The sequence below is a fragment of the Amphiura filiformis genome, chromosome 5 (genome assembly GCF_039555335.1).
Source record: "Amphiura filiformis chromosome 5, Afil_fr2py, whole genome shotgun sequence".
Classification (NCBI taxonomy): Eukaryota; Metazoa; Echinodermata; class Ophiuroidea; order Amphilepidida; family Amphiuridae; genus Amphiura; species Amphiura filiformis.
Genome location: NC_092632.1, coordinates 33,262,873 through 33,281,294, shown reverse-complemented (window position 1 = coordinate 33,281,294; position 18,422 = coordinate 33,262,873). Strand labels below are relative to the sequence as shown.

The window sequence follows — 18,422 nt, the reverse complement described above, 5'->3', positions numbered from 1 at the left end:
AAAAGTGGAACATTTTAAAAGTTTGTTGGTCTAAACATACAAGCCTTTATAACTTTTCATTCCAAACACGGGCTGCTTTGAAAATTATGGACAAGTTTTAACGTCAAAATGCAATATACGATTCACCTTATTTGTAGATTAATGTTATAAAAGGTTACAACACTACACTACACATTTGTTGTCGTTTCAAGATGATGCAACATTGGGTGCCATGAAACATTGGCGTAATAAACTGTAAAATAAAGGCAGGAGGACATTAATGTTCAAATTGTACTGTGGGTGACTCATATGGATTTATAATATACGAACTGAATTGTGGGTGACGTGAACTGTAATGCCATCTAAAATTGATTATACAAGCCCGGTTAGCTCAGTCGTTAGAGCATCAGACTTTTAATCTGAGGGTCGCGGGTTCGAGTCCCTCATCCGGCGTAAGTGTTCTATGTTTTTACATTGAAATCTAATTTTAGAAGGAAATTTTGGGTAGCTATAATCAAATTTTGGGAACAACCTTTTACTTGAAAAACAAATATTAATCATTTTAATCAGTCAATGATGTGTATAAAGTTTCAAAATGAAGTCTGTATATATATCATAAGTGAATAAATACACACGTTTCCATTCATAATTTGAAATATATAATTATGGATACATCGTGAGGTCGAAGTAATTTTAAAAGTATAAACTTAAACAGTGTTTATTGTAATATGCATCAGAAACAGCAAAAATAAATAATAATAATAATAATAATATTGCACGGTATTGCAGGAATAGGTAAACTGACGTTGTCTTGAAAATTAGTTGCCAATGATAAAGATGTTTGCATTAGTACAACGTCACCTTGAAATGCAACATAACACTTGTACCGAAAATTCTAGGTAAGTCGAGGTTTTAAGCCAATATCAACAATAAGAGTACCAACATGATTACAGAAAGTGGAACATTCTAAAAGTTTGTTGCTCTATAAATACAGACTTTTATAACTTTATTCCAAATATGGACTGTTTAAAACATTTACGGACAAGTCTTTAACGTCAAAATGCAATACACGATTCACCTTATTTGTAGATTAATGTTATAAAGACCTAAGCAGTGTTTATTTGTAATATGTATCAGAAATAACAAAAAGAAATTATGAAGGTGATATTGCGTGGTATTGCAGGAACAAGTAAACTGGCGTTGTCTTTAAAATAACTTGCCAATGATAAAGATGTTTGCATTGGTACAACATCACCTTGAAATGCATCATAACAATTGTACCTAAAATCCTAGGTAAGTCGAGGTTTTAAGCCAATTGGAACAATAAGAGCACCAACATGATTACAAAAAGTGGAACATTTTAAAAGTTTGTTGGTCTAAACATACAAGCCTTCATAACTTTTCATTCCAAACACGGGCTGTTTTGAAAATTACGGACAAGTCTTTAACGTCAAAATGCAATATACGATTCACCTTATTTGTAGATTAATGTTATAAAAGGTTACAACACTACACTACACATTTGTTGTCGTTTCAAGATGATGCAACATTGGGTGCCATGAAACATTGGCGTAATAAACTGTAAAATAAAGGCAGGAGGACATTAATGTTCAAATTGTACTGTGGGTGACTCATATGGATTTATAATATACGAACTGAATTGTGGGTGACGTGAACTGCAATGCCATCTAAAATTGCTTATACAAGCCCGGTTAGCTCAGTCGGTAGAGCATCAGACTTTTAATCTGAGGGTCGCGGGTTCGAGTCCCCCATCGGGCGTAAGTGTTCTATAGACGAATCCAAATACACGCATTCCTACACCTGACTAGCAGCCTTTAGTTGGGTAGCCGTCGGCTACAATACACTCAAAATGTGAAATGATTCGGCCTTGGCGGAAATTTTAAACTGCATTCCATCACCCGTTTTACACCTTCCGCGAAAACACAGGCAGACAAAAGAATAACACAATACAGTTCCTTCGACAAAACACACAGCATGGTCTATTCGCTGTTGAAGTGACATAATAATCGGATTAACTACACGCGGTATCTATGCATTGATGTACTTCGAACAAAAGGACTATATGTATGAATAGATGCGACGGGATTACCTGCGGAATTATCTCCATTATATATATTATTAGCTATTGGGTCACTCCATATCAAATCAAGGAGGCGCCCCACCTGACCCCCTCAGATTTGCTTTATATTTTAGTCATATGTTTTACCTGTAAAAATATTAAAAACCTGCAAATTTGAGGTCTGTAGCTCTTACGGATTTTCTGTGGCAGGCATTTAAAGTTGGAGTAGGGAGGTCTAAATTTGGACCCAAAAGTTACCCCTTAAATAAATTTCATCTTTGGGAGTCTGTGCCTTCTTTATAAAAAGAAAGAGAGGTCTGAAACTTTGCATACACACTAACTGCATGCCCAATTTGTCAAAAAATAAAAAATATAAAAATTCTGTAATTGCGCGTTGTGTCACGGGGTCATTAAATATGCAAGAAAAAATGTAATGTTTTGTAAACTGGCAAGTTTAGCCCCCTAAATTCACATTTTTGTCAGATTAATTATTTTTGTTTTCACCGATGCTATATATAGGATAAATACAATGCATACCCAAAAATTGGGGTCACAACTCATTTACATTTCGAACAGCGCCCTCACGAAGATGAAATTTATTGCAAATTCAACATTTTCAGGGGGCCCAAAGTCGATGTGGTCCACCTTCAAAATTTATAAAACATCACTTTTATATAACTACTAGTCTTAAATTACAACTTTGCTAAGTCCCAGTAATTGTATAGGTTGACTTCATATAAAATGACAAGCCCAAAGTTGACCATTTTCTTATGATTGCATGTAGTGCAAATGTGCCGAATTCGGAAGGCTTGAAAGTCAAATTGGCCACAATATTAAAAATAAATGATTAGATGAGTAGTTATTGGCCCTATTTACTTGTATTTCCATTTCGTTTTCAATATATACAGATTTTCTATGGTAGCCATTTAAAGTTGGAGTGCAGCGCCCTCACGAAGATGTTTTGTAAACTGGCAAGTTTAGCCCCCCTAAATTCACATTTTTTGTCAGATTAATTATTTTTTGTTGTCACCGATGCTATATATAGGATAAATACAATGCATACCCAAAAAATTGGGGTCACAACTCATTTACATTTCGAACAGCGCCCTCACGAAGATGAAATTTATTGAAAATTCAACATTTTCATGGGGCCCAAAGTCGATGTGGTCAACCTTCAAAATTGATAAAACATCACTTTTATATGACTACTAGTCTTAAATTGCAACTTTGCTCAATCCCATTAATTTTATAGATTGACTTCATATAAAACGACAAGCCTAAAGTTGACCGTTTTCTTATGATTGCATGTACTGCAAATGTGCCGAATTCGGAAGGTTTAAAAGTCAAAATGGCCACAATATTGAAAATAAATGACTAGATGCATAGTTATTGGCCCTATTTACTTTTATTTCCATTTTATTTTCAATATTGGGGTCAATTTGACTTTCAACCTTCCGAATTCGGCACATTTGCACCCTTTTTGCACTACATGCAATCATAAGAAAATGGTTAACTTTGGGCTTGTCATTTTATATGAAGTCAACCTATACAATTACTGGGACTTAGCAAAGTTGTAATTTAAGACTTGTAGTTATATAAAAGTGATGTTTTATAAACTTTGAAGGTGGACCACATCGACTTTGGGCCCCTGAAAATGTTGAATGTGCAATAAATTCCATCTTCGTGAGGGCGCTGTTCGAAATGTAAATGAGTTGTGACCCCAATTTTTGGGTATGCATTGTATTTATCCTATATATAGCATCGGTGACAACAAAAATAATTAATCTGACAAAAAATGTGAATTTAGGGGGGCTAAACTTGCCAGTTTACAAAACATTACATTTTTTCTTGCATATTTAATGAGCCCGTGACACAACGCGCAATTACAGAATTTTTTTATTTTTATTTTTTTGACAAATTGGGCATGCAGTTAGTGTGTATGCAAAGTTTCAGACCTCTCTTTCTTTTTATAAAGAAGGCACAAACGCCCAAAGATGAAATTTATTTAAAGGGCAACTTTTGGGTCCAAATTTAGACCCCCGTACTCCAACTTTAAATGGCTCCCACAGAAAATCCGTAAGAGCTACAGACCTCAAATTTGCAGGTTTTTAATATTTTTACAGGTACAACATATGACTAAAATATTAAGCAAATCTGAGGGGGTCAGGTGGGGCGCCTCCTTGATTTGATATGGAGTGACCCTATTATTCTATTAACCCTCCTCGTCCTTGCATCTTCTCTTGGTGTTAGGCGGCTTTTATTTGCACAATTGGACGCTCAAGGCACCAGGTTGGTGCTAGCGGCTACCCAAAGATGTCCGACCAAATCCTGACCATGACTTGGCTACTTGGATTCGTCTATATTTTTACATTGAAATCTAATTTTAGAAGGAAATGTTGGGTAGCTATAATCAAATTTTGGGAAATGAAAATATGTGCGTTTGAGCGCCCTCGGCGAATTAGCATATATTTATTTTCTTCACGTTACGTCATAATGAATGACTTGGGTGTGCGCCGGGGCGTGTTAGTGTTTGGTAGTCCAGGCACACCGTCGACGTCCTATACGATAAATATAAATTTAATACTCCGTTGGTGAGCGACGGGCGAGTGGTAGTGAGCGACAGGCGAGTGGTATTTCACTGAACGCAAGAAAAGGAGTTCTATCTGATTGGCTAGCAATCGATCGCTTAGGTCGCTCAGTAGTCAACTACAAACTCATGCATTCAATTCGATTGAAATCGATTATTCTATTATTGACGAAGATAAAGAGCGTGATAGTGTGTCAATAATGTACATTGTATTGCACCTGGCTTTACCAGCATTCCTTTATAAAATAATTTTCTCAAAGAGTTGAATATTATCAAAATTTTTACCCAGGATTTCAAATTTTTACCCGCAAATTGCAGTTAAACATATCCACAGCAAAATACCGGTCCTCACTAATTAGTACATTTAATTTCCAGTTAGTACATTTAAACGAAACCTGTGATTTACGTGACAACAAATAAAATTTTCTTACAATAGAAATATCATATGGGATACTAATATGGTAGGCCGCAACCGCCACAACGTGGAGCTGCTACGCGTAGCTGACTTTTTGTTCCGTGGAGCCAAATTGACCAATCATGTTAGAGTTTTTCATTACTCGGAGGTAAAACTGACCAATCAAGTACGACTTACTCATTACGTGAAGCGAATTTAGTCATTAAGAATTTGCCAGACGAGCTTCACGTAGTTGCAAGATATCCTCGGTCACGATAGTTATGATTCAAAAAGTAATTTATGAAAAGTACGAACCGACTTATTATTAAGATGGACATGCACTCACAAGAAACTCATACAGTATTGTACACAACTATATAGCTAGGCAGAGTGGTGGTAAACCATGCACACAATTCAGGCTGATTTGTACATCTTGCGCGGCGTGGCCTGCGGAATTCGACCTTCAGCAAACCAGTTCGGATTTACTTTATATACTAGTAGTAGGCCATACATACTGTAGTTACGGTACTGCCCGTTTTCCTATACACAATACTCAGTGCGCTCACCATTGACGCGTGACCTAGTGTATGTTAGAAGTATTATGCCATTGCCTATATGACGTCACTGTGTAAAAAATAACCAGTCAATATTTAAAGTATTCTCTGAAATTCTAGAAAATATAGTTTTGTAACATTTCCTAAATTTTTAGCTAATTTAGGTGTTTGGAAATATTGGTACTTTTGTGTTTTAGGAAGGATATGTAAACGACAGATAACACCAAAAAATATGAACAAATTATTTCTAAACCGTGTTAAGTCTGCAAACCATTATGCTTCTCATTTTCAAGAACGCTGGTTAACAATAAGCAGACTATTGTCTCATTTCGTAAACAAAAGCCCAGACAGTATTGTTACCTTGCGTTCGCTTTATAATCATTCACCCAACTGAAACTATAATACCAGCTCATTGTTCATTGCACAGGTAAAACAGACACAAGTGCAGTGTGTATTTAACCAGAGAAGATCTGATGTAACATAGTTGAGCTGTTTTCATTGAGTGTTATCTTGGTTTAATAGCTTTTAATGGGGTTTAAGTCCTTCAAAGGTCGTGGTGAATTCTACTGTAGACATGACTGCATCATGATTATTTTAAAGTCAACAACATTCAACAATATGATCACCGTGATAGTATGACCGTATCAGTACCGTGGGTGTCAGTGATCCTGGCCTGACACAGTAGACAAACAAACAAACACACCACACACATGGCACATGCATGCAAGGTAACATTGACTATACACTAATCAAACAATGGTATTGATCCTGTACAACTGTTTGTGGTTTATTTACATTCGATTCATTTAAAATCCACATAGTAAACATTAATTTTGGCAAGAGTTTTCTCTCTCTGGAACGATGATGCATCAACTGGCTCCGCGTAATGAAAAGATCTAACATGATTGGTCAATTTAGCTCCGCGAAGCGAAAAGTAAGCTATGCGTAGCAGCTCCACGTTGTGGCGGTTACGGCCAGCCATATACTGATCATGCGAAAATCGTAAAACATAGAATAGAAACAGTGTGGCCGGCTCTCAAAATCTCAAATTGTATGCATAGCCTGAGTCGCACGGCCTATCTCAAACAAAATAGCTCAAAATCACCATGCGTAGTTGTTGAAAACGTGAGGATTTATCGTACTACCACGGCAATTTTTAACACGAAGATATAGGGATGTCGACGGTGTGCCAGGGATATAAAGGGATAGGCATCGTAGCTATTACGTAACACACCGAATGATGTAGTTTAACTCTAGACAATAGGCGCCATATTGCAGGAGGGTTAGAGTTCATAGAGGAAACGTTAAAGGTTAGTAGATTAGGTCACCCAGGCACATCACTAATGTGTTTCACGAGTTGTAATACCGACAGGTAAAAACATTGATTTTGTAAAATTCTCCCGATTTTTAAAATTACTAAATAAGGTTAGTACTTCAAACCATTCTTTGATGAATCTATGCAATATGACGGTAATTTTGAAACATCTAAGAATCAATCTTAAACATCTTCATGATATTCATTTTTTGCGCATGGTCAAAGCATGCTCTTGCGCTATCCACAGACTATCCGGTGGAAACTTCAAAGCAACGATCATGCGTTAATATTTACAAAATGGCGAATGATGTAGTTTAAGTCGAACAATAGCGTGACCGGCGTGACGTAGTTTTTGGCATTGTTCCTATATGCACTTTCACCCTCCTGGTAGTCACTTCAGGTTGGTAGCACCACGCAGCACACACGCTTTTTCAATATCCCGGTTCCGTCTCAACTTCAGTGACGTGGCATTGGTGTTAGGCCTATATGAATATGACGGCCGCAACGAAAGAAGACATTCAAGAGTTACTGAATCAGTTCAAAAGTAGCCAAGCAGAGCTAAAAAGTTCGTTTACAGAGTCACTACAGTCAGCAAAGGAGGAATTTTGGCAAGAAAATAAGAAAACAGCGGAGTGTTTTGAAAAGAAGTTGGCGACGACGGCCTCTGAGACAAAGTGGAAAAGAGAAGGAAATAAACGGCAGTACGAGTTTAACCAGTTAAGTTTTCGTTCCGTTTCTGTAGTACTTAAAATGATTAAATTTATTAGAGGATAATTCAGTTACTATTATGTTTAATAAGAAATGCATGGCAGCAGCTTTTCTGGTCAGTTGTAATGGGTCCAATGGACCGTGTCACAGTGGACCGTGTAATATCAATAGGTCTGTTCTGTGTGCAAGGTTAACAATAGCAAAAGGGCAGTGATACGCGTGGCTCACCTTTTATAGAAATTTGTTCAATTGGTATGAGCAAATGTGTCTGAGTAAAAAGAAAATCATCCAGCGTGGAAATGTATTGAATTATCTCAATTGGTTGATTGGCGCGAAATGTGCGTTTTGGCGCGTATATGATCTGATATGAATTGTCTCTAATAAGTGTTACGTGTTATTTACTTGTAACATAGATCTGTTGACGACCTAATAACCAAGGCCATTGATGACCCAGTTGATGGTAAGGTGCACCTACTTAAAGCGAGAGATACCATCGGTACAAGACAGAAGTTTATAAGACTGGCTGACATCAGCGAGCATGGGTGGGCGACCGTGTCAGAGTATGAAACCAATGAGTTGGCAGCTGATGAGGATGATCACAAAAGAATTCAACGGGCCGAATATCGAGCAGGAAAAAAGATCAAGCAGAAGCAAGCTAGCAAGCAAGCGGCAAAAAAGTTCAAAAAGATGGCGGCTCTTCCGTGGGTGGTGGTTTTGGTATGCCTGGTTCTTCTAGTCAGCTTTTTCGTGCAGGAGGGTCCTTCACTGGGCCCATCAGCAGGCAAGGCAAAGGCAGTTGCTACTTCTGTGGGAAGTTCGGCCACTGGAGAGAAAGTTGTCCAGCCAGACGGCAGCAGTTTAGTACAAACCAGCCGCAAAATGCAGGAGGCATCTAAAGTAAATAGAGCTAAAGTTAAGTATGATAATTCATGTAGTGTAGATGAATGTGTCTGTATTTCAGATGATATAGTATTTGATTATGCAGATTATGAGAGAAGCGAAGGTAATATTGCGATCAAGGTTTCAGGTAGGCTAAAAAGCCACGCCCAGTTTTGGCGGGAAATAGGGGCACCACAGTTTATAATGGAAACTATTGAAAACGGATACGTAATTCCTTTTTATGACGAGCCTCCGATGCAATCATCCAAGAATAACAGGTCTGCGTATAATAATCACGAATTTGTGTCTGAGGCCATATCTGAGCTGGTAAAATTGGGGTCTGTAGAAATTTGTCAATCTCCCCCACACGTTATTAACCCACTCACTGTTTCTATTCAGCCAAACGGAAAACAGAGGCTAATTCTTGACCTGAGGATGGTAAACAAGTTCATTCGCAAGCAATCTGTTAAGTTTGAGGATATGAGAACAGCACTGCTGTTTCTTAGGAAAGGTGGTTCCATGTTCAAATTTGACTTAAAGTCCGGGTATCATCATATAGAGATTCACCCTATGCATAGAAAATTCTTGGGATTCTCATGGAATCTCAATGGTAAAGTGCGTTATTTTAGATTTTCTTGCCTGGCATTTGGTTTGAGTTCGGCTCCATTTATTTTTACTAAAATAGTTCGACCGTTGGTAAAGAAGTGGAGAAGCGAAGGCAAGGCAATTGTAGTATTTCTAGATGATGGTCTAGGTTTTGGTGGGTCTGTAGATAAAGCAAAAGAGGCTAGTGATAGTATTAAAGCCGATCTGATTAAATCTGGATTTGTGCCGAATATCCAGAAGTCGATTTGGAGCCCAACAATAACATTAGAGTGGTTGGGATATGATATTGATCTAGAATCGGGTGCATTTGGGGTCACCGGAAGAAGAGTTCAAGACATCCATCAAAGTACTACCACTATTCTTAACTACAAAGACAATAGTGGAATTTAAATGTGAAGGCTAGACTTCTGGCCAGTGTGGCGGGAAAAATTGTTTCCACTAGCCTGGCAGTTGGAAATATAGCAAGATTAATGACGAAATCTTTACATGTCTGTGTAGAAGGTAAAGAAAACTGGGAATCCTTTGTTTGTGTGTCGGAAGAAGCCATTAGTGAATTAGAGTTTTGGCGGGAAAATATTCGTACTCTCAATTGTGCAAAAGTAGAACTGAAAACAGCAGCATCTAAAATAGTATATTCAGATGCAAGTAGCACTGGCTACGGTGGGTATGTAGTAGATATGTCAGATGATATTGCTCATGGGCAATGGAATCAAGTTGATGCAAGACGAAGCTCGGCATGGAGAGAGCTTAAGGCCGTAGAAATGGTCATGGCTTCATTTGTCAAGAAGCTTGGGAATCATGTTGTGAAATGGTTTACGGATAACCAAAGTGTTGCAGCGATAGCAACAAAAGGCAGTATGAAAACTGAATTACAAGAAATTGCTTTGAACATTTTCAGAATTTGTGTCCAAGATAATATATCTTTAGAAGTGGAATGGGTCCCTAGATCAGACAATGAAAGAGCTGATTATATCAGTCGCATTATTGATGCTGATGATTGGGCTATCTCAGATTATATATTTGAGAAATTGGACAAAAGATGGGGTTCTCATACAATAGATAGATTTGCCAGTTTTTACAATGCAAAGTTGCCAAGATTCGATTCGAGGTTTTGGAACCCAGGTTGTGAGAATATAGACGCATTTACTGTGGATTGGTCTAATGAAAATAACTGGTTAGTGCCACCTATCCACCTCATTCCAAGAGTCCTATTTCACATGATGCGTTCGGGGGCAGCAGGAACTCTTATTTGCCCTCAGTGGTATTCGGCCCCTTTTGGCCGATATTGTTCCCAGATGGACAGACTCCTATAGTTGGAGTGGTGGATATACAGGAATTGCAGTATTTTCCTGGTATGTTTGTAAATGGCAGATACAATAACGAGCAGTTCGTTAAACAAATAGCCAGAAGTGCTATTCTGGCGGTAAGAGTCCAGTTTTAATCGAATGCGTTGAGCAAAATCGGTTGGATTTGAAATCCTAATAATTTTGATATTTTAAGAGAAACATATTCTGTAAATTGAGTATGCCATGATATTGGTAATGAATTTTCGAGGAAATACAAAGAACTTTATATAAATGAAATGCAACAAATATCAAAGCTTGCAACGAAGATAGTTACATGCTAATATAGCAGGAATTTATGAAGATTGATTTGGTACTCGATGCGTGAAGGACAGCATTGACAAGAAGTGAAAATTAGTAAGTAGGTAGAGTAATCAGACAATGTTATAAATATTAGTAGGCCTAAATGCATTTGACTGCGGAATCTTAAAAATTGTTTTCATTTCATTTGCAGGTAATCTTCCAGAGTGGTATATGGTCAGATGCGGGATACGAAGAGCATGATGAACTGAACAAATTAGCATCAGAATTGCCTGGTGTGACATTAAACTCTAGAGCCGATTCAACTATAAAACAATATGGGGGAGCATTTTGCAGTTGGTGCACATGGGCTGACAGATTTGGAAAGTCAAAAATTCCAGCGGATCCCTATTATGTTTCATTATATCTCATTCATGTCAGTCATTCAGCCAACACACCAGCACCTATTTTGAAAGCCACTGCTGCTATTTCATGGGCTCATAAATTGGCAGGGAGTTCAGATCCTTGTCTTTCTCCAATTGTTAAGAATGCTGCTGAGGGTTTGAAGCGTAAATTAGCATCTCCTACCGTTAAAAAGGAGCCTATAACAGCAGAAATTCTGGTTAAAGTATATGATCACTATTGTGCAGATTTGTCCATCAAGAATTTGCTTACTATTAGAACTGTAACAATGTGCTTGATAGCTTATGCAGGGTTTCTCCGTTTTGATGAACTTTCTGAGATAAAAAGAGAGCATGTAACATTTGAGTTATCACATATGTCAATTCTGATTCCTTCTAGCAAGACGGACATTTATAGGCAAGGTAAATCAGTTATTATAGCACGTCTGACATCAAGAGTTTGTCCTGTTCGTATGTTACAGAAGTATTTAGAGTTAGCTCAGGTCCAAGATTCATGTTCATTCATTTTCAGGAGTTTGTCTGCCACAAAAATGGGTTACAAATTGCGCAAGGATAACCGACCAATGTCATATACTAGAGTTCGCGAAGTCATTTTGGATGCGCTCAAGCCAATAGTTGGCGACACATCAAAATTTGGTGTTCATAGCCTGCGTTCAGGGGGTGCCACAGAGGCAGCTAATGCGGGGGTGCCTGAAAGATTATTTAAGAGGCACGGCAGATGGAGGTCTGATTCAGCCAAAGATGGCTATGTCAAGGAAAGTTTACCAAAATTGCTTTCAGTTTCCCAATCGTTGGGATTGTAAATTTCCCTGACTTTTACTTCATTGAGCTCACGATTCGCTGTGGCCGGTGCAAATAAATACCAACACAACGCAAGCTTATGTATTAAAAAGTGTTTTATTGGCGGGCATTGGTGTCGTTCTTTGGGAGTATAGTGGAGAAATGAAAATATGTGCGTTTGAGCGCCCTCGGCGAATTAGCATATATTTATTTTCTTCACGTTACGTCATAATGAATGACTTGGGTGTGCGCCGGGGCGTGTTAGTGTTTGGTAGTCACTTCAGGTTGGTAGCACCACGCAGCACACACGCTTTTTCAAAAATTTTTGTTAAATCCAAAAAAAAACAAAAAAAATTTTAATGTGTATTTTCAAAAGGTTTTGCCTCTGTCGGTTATCCAGGGTGGGTATTTGACTGATTGTTCGGGGAAGAAAGAATTCAATCACCAGGTTGACATGAGGTAGAAAGCCAGGGTCATCGTACGTTCTCAATTTTTCTCCAAAAATAGTAATCAGGAGTTTTTTCAAGAGTTTTCGTAGCCCGCTCCTACCGCGATTGTTTTCTTTTTAGGCTTTAGGCTTCCCCATTGTATTAGTCTAGGATCCCACTGCATTGTTTGTACAAGTAGAGTAAGAAAAAAGATTCACAATTATTATAATAATTGTGCCTGCTCTCATTGAGCTCACGATTCGCTGTGGCCGGTGCAAATAAATACCAACACAACGCAAGCTTATGTATTAAAAAGTGTTTTATTGGCGGGCATTGGTGTCGTTCTTTGGGAGTATAGTGGAGAACAACCTTTTACTTGAAAAACAAATATTAATCATTTTAATCAGTCAATGATGTGTATAAAGTTTCAAAATGAAGTCTGTATATATATCATAAGTGAATAAATACACGCGTTTCCATTCATAATTTGAAATATATAATTATGGATACATCGTGAGGTCGAAGTAATTTTAAAAGTATAAACTTAAACAGTGTTTATTGTAATATGCATCAGAAACAGCAAAAATAAATAATAATAATAATATTGCACGGTATTGCAGGAATAGGTAAACTGACGTTGTTTTGAAAATTAGTTGCCAATGATAAAGATGTTTGCATTAGTACAACGTCACCTTGAAATGCAACATAACACTTGTACCGAAAATTCTAGGTAAGTCGAGGTTTTAAGCCAATATCAACAATAAGAGTACCAACATGATTACAGAACGTGGAACATTCTAAAAGTTTGTTGCTCTAAAAATACAGACTTTATAACTTTATTCCAAATATGGACTGTTTAAAAAAATTACGGACAAGTCTTTAACGTCAAAATGCAATACACGATTCACCTTATTTGTAGATTAATGTTATAAAAGGTTACAACACTATACTACCTATTTGTTGTCGTTTCAAGATGATGCAACATTGGGTGCCATGAAACATTGGCGTAATGAACTGTAAAATAAAGGCAGGAGGACATTAATGTTCAAATTGTACTGTGGGTGACTCATATGGATTTACAATGTACGAACTGAATTGTGGGTGACGTGAACTGCAATGCCATCTAAAATTGCTTATACAAGCCCGGTTAGCTCAGTCGGTAGAGCATCAGACTTTTAATTTGAGGGTCGCGGGTTCGAGTCCCCCATCAGGCGTAAGTGTTTTATATTTTTACATTGAAATCTAATTTTAGAAGGAAATTTTGGGTAGCTATAATCAAATTTTGGGAACAACGTTTTACTTGAAAAACAAATATTAATCATTTTAATCAGTCAATGATGTTTATAAAGTTTCAAATTGAAGTCTGTATCATAAGTGAATAAATACACACGTTTCCATTCATAATTTGAAATATATTATTATGGATACATCGTGAGGTCGAAGTAATTTTAAAAGTATAGACTTAAACAGTGTTTATTGTAATATGCATCAGAAACAGCAAAAATAAATAATAATAATAATAATAATATTGCACGGTATTGCAGGAATAGGTAAACTGACGTTGTCTTGAAAATTAGTTGCCAATGATAAAGATGTTTGCATTAGTACAACATCACCTTGAAATGCAACATAACACTTGTACCGAAAATTCTAGGTAAGTCGAGGTTTTAAGCCAATATCAACAATAAGAGTACCAACATGATTACAGAAAGTGGAACATTCTAAAAGTTTGTTGCTCTAAAAATACAGACTTTTATAACTTTATTCCAAATATGGACTGTTTAAAAATTACGGACAAGTCTTTAACGTCAAAATGCAATACACGATTCACCTTATTTGTAGATTAATGTTATAAAGACCTAAGCAGTGTTTATTTGTAATATGTATCAGAAATAACAAAAAGAAATTATGAAGGTGATATTGCATGGTATTGCAGGAACAAGTAAACTGGCGTTGTCTTTAAAATAAGTTGCCAATGATAAAGATGTTTGCATTGGTACAACATCACCTTGAAATGCATCATAACAATTGTACCTAAAATCCTACATGATTACAAAAAGTGGAACATTTTAAAAGTTTGTTGGTCTAAACATACAAGCCTTCATAACTTTTCATTCCAAACACGGGCTGTTTTGAAAATTACGGACAAGTTTTAACGTCAAAATGCAATATATACGATTCACGTTATTTGTAGATTAATGTTATAAAAGGTTACAACACTACACTACACATTTGTTGTCGTTTCAAGATGATGCAACATTGGGTGTCATGAAACATTGGCGTAATAAACTGTAATATTAAAGGCAGGAGGACATTAATGTTCAAGTTGCACTGTGGGTGACTCATATGGATTTACAATATACGAACTGAATTGTGGGTGACGTGAACTGCAATGCCATCTAAAATTGCTTATACTAGCCCGGTTAGCTCAGTCGGTAGAGCATCAGACTTTTAATCTGAGGGTCGCGGGTTCGAGTCCCCCATCGGGCGTAAGTGTTCTATATTTTTACATTGAAATCTAATTTTAGAAGGAAATTTTGGGTAGCTATAATCAAATTTTGGGAACAACCTTTTACTTGAAAAACAAATATTAATCATTTTAATCAGTCAATGATGTGTATAAAGTTTCAAAATGAAGTCTGTATATATATCATAAGTGAATAAATACACACGTTTCCATTCATAATTTGAAATATATAATTATGGATACATCGTGAGGTCGAAGTAATTTTAAAAGTATAGACTTAAACGAGGAAGGTGCGGGATTGGCTCTTAGCAGAATTAGCGCTATTTTGCTAAAACTGCTATTAGCACAAAATTAGTGTATAGAGTCTATGAGAAATAGCGCTATTAGCAACGCTATCCAAAAAAGTGTTAATTCTGCTAAGAGCCACTCAAGAATTAGCACTAATAGCGTATTATTAGCGTCATATGCAATTGTGCTAAATTTGAAAATATTCGAACTCTAGGAAAAGCGTGCTATTAGCGCTAATAGCGCTATTAGCGATTAATAGCACATCATATGCAATTGTGCTAAATTTGAAAAGATTCTAAGTCTAGGGAAAGTGTGCTATTAGCGCTATTAGCGCTAATAGCGAGTAATAGCACATCATATGCAATTTTGCTAAATTTGAAAATATTCTAACTCTAGGAAAAGCGTGCTATTAGCGCTAATAGCGCTATTAGCGCTAATAGCGAGTAATAGCACGTCATATGCAATTGTGCTAAATGTGAAAATATTCTAAGTCTAAGGAAAGCGCGCTATTAGCGCTAATAGCGCTATTAGCGCTAATAGCAAGAAATAGCACGTCATATGCAATTGTGCTAAATTTAAAAGATTCTAAGTCTAGGGAAAGCGCGCTATTAGCGCTAATAGCGAGTAATAGCACATCATATGCAATTATGCTAAATTTGATAATATTCTAACTCTAGGGAAAGCGCGCTATTAGCGCTAATAGCAAGAAATAGCACGTCATATGCAATTGTGCTAAATTTAAAAAGATTCTAAGTCTAGGGAAAGCGCGCTATTAGCGCTATTAGCGCTAATAGCGAGTAATAGCACATCATATGTAATTGTGCTAAATTTGAAAATATTCTAACTCTAGGAAAAGCGTGCTATTAGCGCTAATAGCGCTATTAGCGCTAATAGCGATTAATAGCACGTCATATGCAATTGTGCTAAATGTGAAAATATTCTAACTCTAGGGAAAGCGCGCTATTAGCGCTAATAGCAAGTAATAGCACGTCATATGCAATTGTGCTAAATTTAAAAAAATATTCTAACTCTAGGAAAAGCGTGCTATTAGCGCTATTAGCGCTAATAGCGAGTAATAGCACATCATATGCAATTGTGCTAAATTTGAAAATATTCTAACTCTAGGAAAAGCGTGCTATTAGCGCTATTAGCGCTAATAGCGATTAATAGCGATTAATAGCACGTCATATGCAATTGTGCTAAATGTGAAAATATTCTAACTCTAGGGAAAGCGCGCTATTAGCGCTAATAGCAAGTAATAGCACGTCATATGCAATTGTGCTAAATTTAAAAAGATTCTAAGTCTAGGGAAAGCGTGCTATTAGCGCTAATAGCGCTAATAGCGAGTAATAGCACGTCATATGCAATTGTGCTAAATGTGAAAATATTCTAACTCTAGGGAAAGCACGCTATTAGCGCTAATAGCAAGTAATAGCACGTCATATGCAATTGTGCTAAATTTAAAAGATTCTAAGTCTAGGGAAAGCGTGCTATTAGCGCTAATAGCGCTATTAGCGCTAATAGCGAGTAATAGCACGTCATATACAATTGTGCTAAATGTGAAAATATTCTAAGTCTACGGAAAGCGCGCTATTAGCGCTAATAGCAAGAAATAGCACGTCATATGCAATTTTGCTAAATTTAAAAAGATTCTAAGTCTAGGGAAAGCGCGCTATTAGCGCTAATAGCGAGTAATAGCACATCATGTGCAATTTTGCTAAATTTGAAAATATTCTAACTCTAGGAAAAGCGTGCTATTAGCGCTAATAGCAAGAAATAGCACGTCATATGCAATTGTGCTAAATTTAAAAAGATTCTAAGTCTAGGAAAAGCGTGCTATTAGCGCTAATAGCGAGTAATAGCACGTCATATGCAATTGTGCTAAATTTAAAAAGATTCTAAGTCTAGGAAAGCGCGCTATTAACGCTAATAGCGCTATTAGCGCTAATAGCAAATAGCACGTCATATGCAATTGTGCTAAATTTAAAAAGATTCTAAGTCTAGGAAAAGCGTGTTATTAGCGCTAATAGCGCTATTAGCGCTAATAGCGAGTAATAGCACGTCATATGCAATTATGCTAAATTTAAAAAGATTCTAAGTCTAGGGAAAGCGCGTTATTAGCGCTAATAGCGCTATTAGCGCTAATAGCGATTAATAACACGTCATATGCAATTGTGCTAAATGTGAAAATATTATAACTCTAGGGAATGCGCGCTATTTGCGCTAATAGCGCTATTAGCGCTAATAGCAAGAAATAGCACGTCATATGCAATTGTGCTAAATTTAAAAAGATTCCAAGTCTAGGGAAAGTGTGCTATTAGCGCTAATAGCGCTAATAGCGATTAATAGCACGTAATATGCAATTGTGCTAAATGTGAAACTATTCTAACTCTAGGGAAAGCGCGCTAATAGCGAGTAATAGCACGTCATATGCAATTTTGCTAAATTTAAAAAGATTCTAAGTCTAGGGAAAGCGCGCTAATAGCACTATTAGCGCTAATAGCGCTATTAGCGCTAATAGCGAGTAATAGCACATCATATGCAATTGTGCTAAATTTGAAAATATTCTAACTCTAGGAAAAGCGTGCTATTAGCGCTAATAGCGCTATTAGCGCTAATAGCGATTAATAGCACGTCATATGCAATTGTGCTAAATGTGAAAATATTCTAACTCTAGGGAAAGCGCGCTATTAGCGCTAATAGCAAGTAATAGCACGTCATATGCAATTGTGCTAAATTTAAAAAGATTCTAAGTCTAGGGAAAGCGTGCTATTAGCGCTAATAGCGCTAATAGCGAGTAATAGCACGTCATATGCAATTGTGCTAAATGTGAAAATATTCTAACTCTAGGGAAAGCGCGCTATTAGCGCTAATAGCAAGTAATAGCACGTCATATGCAATTGTGCTAAATTTAAAAAGATTCTAAGTCTAGGGAAAGCGCGCTAATAGCGATTAGCGCTAATAGCGAGTAATAGCACGTCATATGCAATTGTGCTAAATGTGAAAATATTCTAAGTCTACGGAAAGCGCGCTATTAGCGCTAATAGCAAGAAATAGCACGTCATATGCAATTTTGCTAAATTTAAAAGATTCTAAGTCTAGAAAGCGCGCTATTAGCGCTAATAGCGCTAATAGCGAGTAATAGCACATCATGTGCAATTTGGCTAAATTTGAAAATATTCTAACTCTAGGAAAAGCGTGCTATTAGCGCTAATAGCGCTAATAGCAAGAAATAGCACGTCATATGCAATTGTGCTAAATTTAAAAAGATTCTAAGTCTAGGAAAAGCGTGCTATTAGCGCTATATAGCGCTAATAGCGAGTAATAGCACGTCATATGCAATTGTGCTAAA

At 36.9% G+C, this 18,422-nt stretch overlaps 1 protein-coding gene and 4 non-coding genes across 5 annotated transcripts; all 5 read left to right on the top strand.

The window, feature by feature from the left end:
• Positions 1-359: 359 nt before the first annotated feature.
• On the top strand, positions 360-432 carry Trnak-uuu (transfer RNA lysine (anticodon UUU)). Its single transcript has one exon. It is a non-coding gene; the product is annotated as a tRNA-Lys (tRNA).
• Positions 433-1,685: 1,253 nt separating this feature from the next.
• Trnak-uuu (transfer RNA lysine (anticodon UUU)) lies at positions 1,686-1,758 on the top strand. Its single transcript has one exon. It is a non-coding gene; the product is annotated as a tRNA-Lys (tRNA).
• A 5,543-nt stretch (positions 1,759-7,301) lies between these two features.
• On the top strand, positions 7,302-12,188 carry LOC140153001 (uncharacterized). The gene is made up of 3 exons (XM_072175571.1): positions 7,302-7,625; positions 8,031-8,514; positions 10,900-12,188. Exons 1-3 carry the CDS (start codon positions 7,396-7,398, stop codon positions 11,908-11,910), a joined length of 1,725 nt encoding a protein of 574 aa, XP_072031672.1. The 5' UTR covers positions 7,302-7,395; the 3' UTR covers positions 11,911-12,188.
• Positions 12,189-13,456: 1,268 nt separating this feature from the next.
• Positions 13,457-13,529, top strand: Trnak-uuu (transfer RNA lysine (anticodon UUU)). The gene has a single exon. It is a non-coding gene; the product is annotated as a tRNA-Lys (tRNA).
• Positions 13,530-14,732: 1,203 nt separating this feature from the next.
• Trnak-uuu (transfer RNA lysine (anticodon UUU)) lies at positions 14,733-14,805 on the top strand. The gene has a single exon. It is a non-coding gene; the product is annotated as a tRNA-Lys (tRNA).
• The last annotated feature ends 3,617 nt before the right edge of the window (positions 14,806-18,422 follow it).